At 46.0% G+C, this 5375-nt stretch overlaps 1 protein-coding gene across 3 annotated transcripts in view; it reads right to left on the bottom strand.

Annotated features, from left to right (window-relative positions):
• Positions 1-2673: 2673 nt before the first annotated feature.
• The window catches only part of si:ch211-168d23.3 (BRD4-interacting chromatin-remodeling complex-associated protein), a 44583-nt gene continuing 41881 nt past the window's right edge, over positions 2674-5375 (bottom strand). For all 3 annotated transcript variants that reach the window (XM_036962835.1, XM_036962836.1, XM_036962837.1), the window contains exon 15: positions 2674-4935. In XM_036962835.1, the coding sequence (XP_036818730.1) occupies positions 3467-4935 (1469 nt within the window). In that variant the 3' untranslated portion in view covers positions 2674-3466. The remainder of the gene's footprint in view (positions 4936-5375) is intronic.

Here is a 5375-nt window from a genome sequence, read left to right as displayed (position 1 = left end):
CAAGTGTTGGTCTTATATTTTTTTTGGTCGGTAGAGAAACGTGCAGCTAGAATCACGTCAGCTCTATAGATGGAATTTACTGAACAAGCCTTAGATCAATCAATTCCCCCTGTTGGTATTACTATGAACTACTGAATTATCGCGTTGCCTAGCAGCACTGTACTATTTTACTGCATACCAGAATTCACATTTTGTTCAGTAAAGTGGAACTGTTTTGTAATGATTAATATTTTTTTTTTTAAACCCTGAACTACCAAAAAGGTGACTCTCCCAATTCTCTGAAAAGGTTTCCGGAGTAAGAGTTTAAACACACAAATGCATTGCTTATACTTTCACATATTCAGGGCTCTCCGTTTTAGAGGTCATTTAAGAGTAATGCTCAGACATATTAACAAGACAAAACACAATTAAAACAAATAAATAAAATAAAAGTTTTGAAAATGTGTGACACCACCCCCACATTAATTTGCCTTTTTTTTTACATGAATGATAGATTGTCAAGCCGAACAGCCGAACTGCTTTTACGCTTTCCTTTTTTCCTCACGTTCCCTTAATTATTCAGCCTTGAACATACAGGGTAAACATGAACGGCCTAATTAATAATAATACACAGTTGAAGTCAGAAGTTTACATACACTTAGTTTGGAGTCATTAAAACTCGTTTTTCCAACCAAGCTACAAAATGTCTTGTTAACAAACTATAGTTTTGGCAAGTTGTTTAGGACATCTAGGACATCCACAAGTCATTTTTCCAACAATTGTTCACAGACATATTGTTTCACTTATAATTGACTGTATCACAATTCCAGTTTGGTCAGAAGTTTACATACACTAAGTTGACTGTGCCTTTTAAACAGCTTGGAAAATTCCAGGAAATTATGTCATGGCTTTAGAAGCTTCTGATAGGCTAATTGACATCATTTAGAGATGTACCTGTGGATGTATTTCAAGGCCTACCTTCAAAATCAGTGCCTCTGCTTGACATCATGGGAAAATCAAAAGAAATCAGCCGAGACTTCAGGAAAAAAATTGTAGACCTCCACAAGTCTGATTCATCCTTGGGAGCAATTTCCAAACGCCTGAAGGTACCACGTTCATCTGTACAAACAATAGTATGCAAGTATAAACACCATGGGACCACGCAGCCGTCATACCGATCAGGAAGGAGACGCGTTTGGTGTGAAAAGTGTAAATCAATTCCAGAACAACAGCAAAGGACCTTGTGAGGATACAAAAGTATCTATATCCACAGTAAAACGAGTCCTATATCGACATAACCTGAAAGGCCACTCAGCAAGGAAGAAGCCACTGCTCCAAAACTGCCATTTAAAAAAAAACAGACTACGGTTTGCAACTGCACATGGGGACAAATATTGTACTTTTTGGAGAAATGTCCTCTGGTCTGATGGAACAAAAATAGAACTGTTTGTCCATAATGACCATCGTTATGTTTGGAGGAAAAAGGAGGAGGCTTGCAAGCCGAAGAATACCATCCCAACCGTGAAGCACGGGGGTGGCAGCATCATGTTGTGGGGGTGCTTTGCTGCAGGAGGGACTGGTGCACTTCACAAAATAGATTGCATCATGAGGGAGGAGAATTATGTGGATATATTGAAGCAACATCTCAAGACATCAGTCAGGAAGTTAAAGCTTGGTCGCAAATGGGTCTTCCAAATGGACAATGACCCCAAGCATACTTCCAAAGTTGTGGCAAAATGGCTTAAGGACAACAAAGTCAAGGTATTGGAGTGGCCATCACAAAGACCTGACCTCAAACCTATAGAAAATTTGTGGGCAGAACTGAAAATGCATGTGTGAGCAAGGAGGCCTACAAACCTGACTCAGTTACACCAGCTCTGTCAGGAGAAATGGGCCAAAATTCACCCAACTTATTGTGGGAAGCTTGTGGAAGGCTACCTGAAACAGTTAAACAATTTAAAGGCAATGCTACCACATTTTAATTGTATGTAAGCTTCTGGCGCACTGGGAATGTGATGAAAGCTGAAATAAATAATTCCCTCTACTATTATTCTGACATTTCACACTCTTAAAATAAAGTGGTGATCCTAACTGACCTAAGACAGGGGATTTTGACTAGGATTAAATGTCAGGAATTGTGAAAAACTGAGTTTTTAAATGTATTTGGCTAAGGTGTATGTAAACTTCCGACTTCAACTGTATAAAGCTGATGATTCTCCTTATTTTTTGGTCCAAGGCTGGTAGAAGATACAGGTGAGCTCCAGTCTCTGGGGCCGGGCTGGTAATGTGGTGTGTTAGGAGGCCAGGTATACTGTGTGTGCCAAATGGCGTCCTATTCCCTATTTAGTACACTCGTTTCGATAGGGAATAAGGGTGTCATTTGGGACGTAATTGGAGACACAGTACACTACACAACCCTCACACAGAAACCCTCTCCTCTTATTGCTTGCTTGTTAAGTAGTTTGGGATCTGTTCTCGTCTTTTAACCCCCCCCCCCCCACAAAAAAAAAAGACATTCACAGTTAGAATCCAGCGTGAACATGGAAAAATGTCCATTTTTTTCCCCCCCGAAAAGCAGGACTGTATCTTTCACACCTTGCGCCAAATCCTTTCTCTTTTCGCTGTGACTCCTGACAGGCTCCTGTGAATGTATGGGATATGTTGCCATTTGCTGGTGTATTCAGGGGTGTATTCATTAGTGCACACCGCAGCAAAAATGTTTTTTTTTTTTTTTTTGCAACAGAAAACATTTTGCTAACCGAAACAAGAGATTCTATTGGGCAAAAGTCAAGTAGGTGCTTCCCTGTTTCGCCCCCTGTCTTGTTTCCGCTTGTTCGTAGTGAATACACCCCAGATGAACAATACGTTTCTTTGGGGTTAAACCGTTGTGTTGAAGAAAGAATCATCAGGTCATTCACAATGTTCCTAAAAAACACTGACTCACCATCTACCCCCTACACCCAGGCACAGAGATTCACATAAAGACAACCTTCCTGCTCTTATTCAACCCAATAATCACATTTTACACAGTTGGCACAGATTATTGAAATAATACACTATAGGATCATCTTAGTAATATAAAGCAAAAATAATAATAATAATTCACATTTTAAGAATGTCTTTTTTGAAAAACGAAGTATAAAATGAATAATCTCAGCCTGCTGCTCTCCTGTCTCTGTTTCTCACTGTTATTTATAAATATTATGACGGTTTGGTTACACCCGGCGTCGTGATCCTCAAACTACCACTGACACGGTATATCTCCTACTGAATTAGATTTCATCTCACATGTACATCAAATCAACTATCTAGAAGGCCATCTAGAAGATAATGCTTGGTGTAAATTTCTCTGCATTTCCTGTTTTTTTTTTGTGCCTAGTCTTTATCCCTCGTCCTCCTAGCTTGGTTAAAGCAGACCGAACGTTTTGAAACAGGCTGAGTTCTTCCCCCTCCCCTTCCTTCGAGGTGTCCCTCCTCTCAGGAGTCTCTAGAGGTTTCCTTGTAGGATGCTAGTGATGGCCTGGTCCAGTAGGGAGGCGGGGCCTGCAACCGGGCACGCCCCCTGAATCCGGGGCTGGGCTGCAGCCGTGGGACCCTGCAGGCGCTGCAGCTCCAGGATGCTGTCAATGGCACTCTGCAGGTGTTCACTGAGGGTGTTGTCCTCTGGCAGGGGGGGTTGGGGGCTAGGACTAGCCTCGGGCCTGTAGCTGGTCTGGGGAAGAAGCTGGGGCCTGTCGCTGGTCTGGGGAAGAGGCTGGGGTCTGTAGCTGGCCTGGGGAAGAGGCTGGGGCCTGTCGCTGGTCTGGGAAAGAGGCTGGGGCCTGTCGCTGGTCTGGGGAAGAGGCTGGGGTCTGTAGCTGGCCTGGGGAAGAGGCTGGGGCCTGTCGCTGGTCTGGGAAAGAGGCTGGGGCCTGTCGCTGGTCTGGGAAAGAGACTGGGGTCTGTTGCTGGTCTGGGAAAGAGACTGGGTTCTGACGCTGGTCTGGGAAAGAGACTGGGGTTTGTCGCTGGTCTGGGGAAGAGACTGGGGTCTGTTGCTGGTCTGGGAAAGAGACTGGGGCCTGTAGCTAGTTTGGGAAAGAGGCTGGTGTCTGTCTCTGGTCTGGGAAAGAGGCTGGGGCCTGTCGCTGGTCTGGGAAAGAGACTGGGGCCTATAGCTGGTCTGGGAAAGAGGCTGGGGCCTATAGCTGGTCTGGGAAAGAGGCTGGGGCCTATAGCTGGTCTGGGGAAGAGGCTGGGGTCTGTCGCTGGTCTGGGGGAAAGGCTGGGGCCTGTAGCTGGTCTGTGGAAAAGGCGGGGGCCTGTAGCTGGTCTGTGGAAAAGGCGGGGGCCTGTTGCTGTGCCTGTCCGCCTGGAATGGGAGGTCCGGAAGTGTTGGCCTGAAGCGTTTCAGTTTGGGGGTACTCATCTCTCCAGGGTCTGAAGGGGGAGGCTCTAGACAGGCAGTCTGTGGGTCTAAGCTCGGCATAGTAAGGGAGTTTGGGGAACTTATATATTGTGAACCCAGTGCTGCTGTCTGAATCTGTGCAACAGATTCCCTGCTGTCACTATGGTGACCATGTGGGATGTCCTCTACTACTTTGGAGGGCAGGGCTCCGTTCGACATCTCCTCATCGATTGGATGGCAGGAGGTCCTATGGGAGGAGCCCTGCTCAGTCAGATCAACACTCCCATTTATCAGTTGGCCGGTGTAGTACCGCTTGTGACCAGAGGGGGCAGTAGCGTGCACGGTGTCACAGGCTGAGTTGTGAACCACCATCCTGGATCCAGCCTTGTGTTTGATGGTGAGCCTAAGGCCTCCGCGGCTGGTGGAGTGGTAGGTCCTGAGTCCCGGGGGTCGGTCGGAGAGTCTGGTCCAAGCTGGGGGGGAGGGGAGGCTGCCAGACCGATCCAGCCCCACGCGGGATGACGCGAAGCTGGAGGACTCAGATGCATGCAGGGTCATCAGGAAGGACTCTGTGGAAGATACAAGCATAAAGGTACAAGGGGAGGGAACGCTACACATCGGTACATTACACAACACTGACTGACTATGTTCACAGAAGAGCTCATTTAACTTCAAAGAAAGACATTAAAATGACGTTTCTGGTTAAACATCACAGTGCTTCACTTTTAGCCCAGTAGATAGGTCACCTGTATACCTGTAGGTACACTGTACCTGTACACCTGTACCTGTAGGTACACTACACCTGTACCTGTAGGTACACTACACCTGTACCTGTAGGTACACTACACCTGTACCTGTAGGTATACTACAGTACCTGTAGGTACACTACACCTGTACCTGTAGGTATACTACACCTGTACCTGTAGGTACACTACACCTGTCCCTGTACACCTGTACCAGTAGGTACACTACACCTGTAGGTACACTACACCTGTACCTGTAGGTACAC

The sequence above is a fragment of the Oncorhynchus mykiss genome, chromosome 25, assembly GCF_013265735.2.
Source record: "Oncorhynchus mykiss isolate Arlee chromosome 25, USDA_OmykA_1.1, whole genome shotgun sequence".
NCBI lineage: Eukaryota > Metazoa > Chordata > Actinopteri > Salmoniformes > Salmonidae > Oncorhynchus > Oncorhynchus mykiss.
The sequence above is the reverse complement of the archived record's forward strand: the minus strand, read 5'-3'. Positions and strand labels throughout refer to the sequence as shown.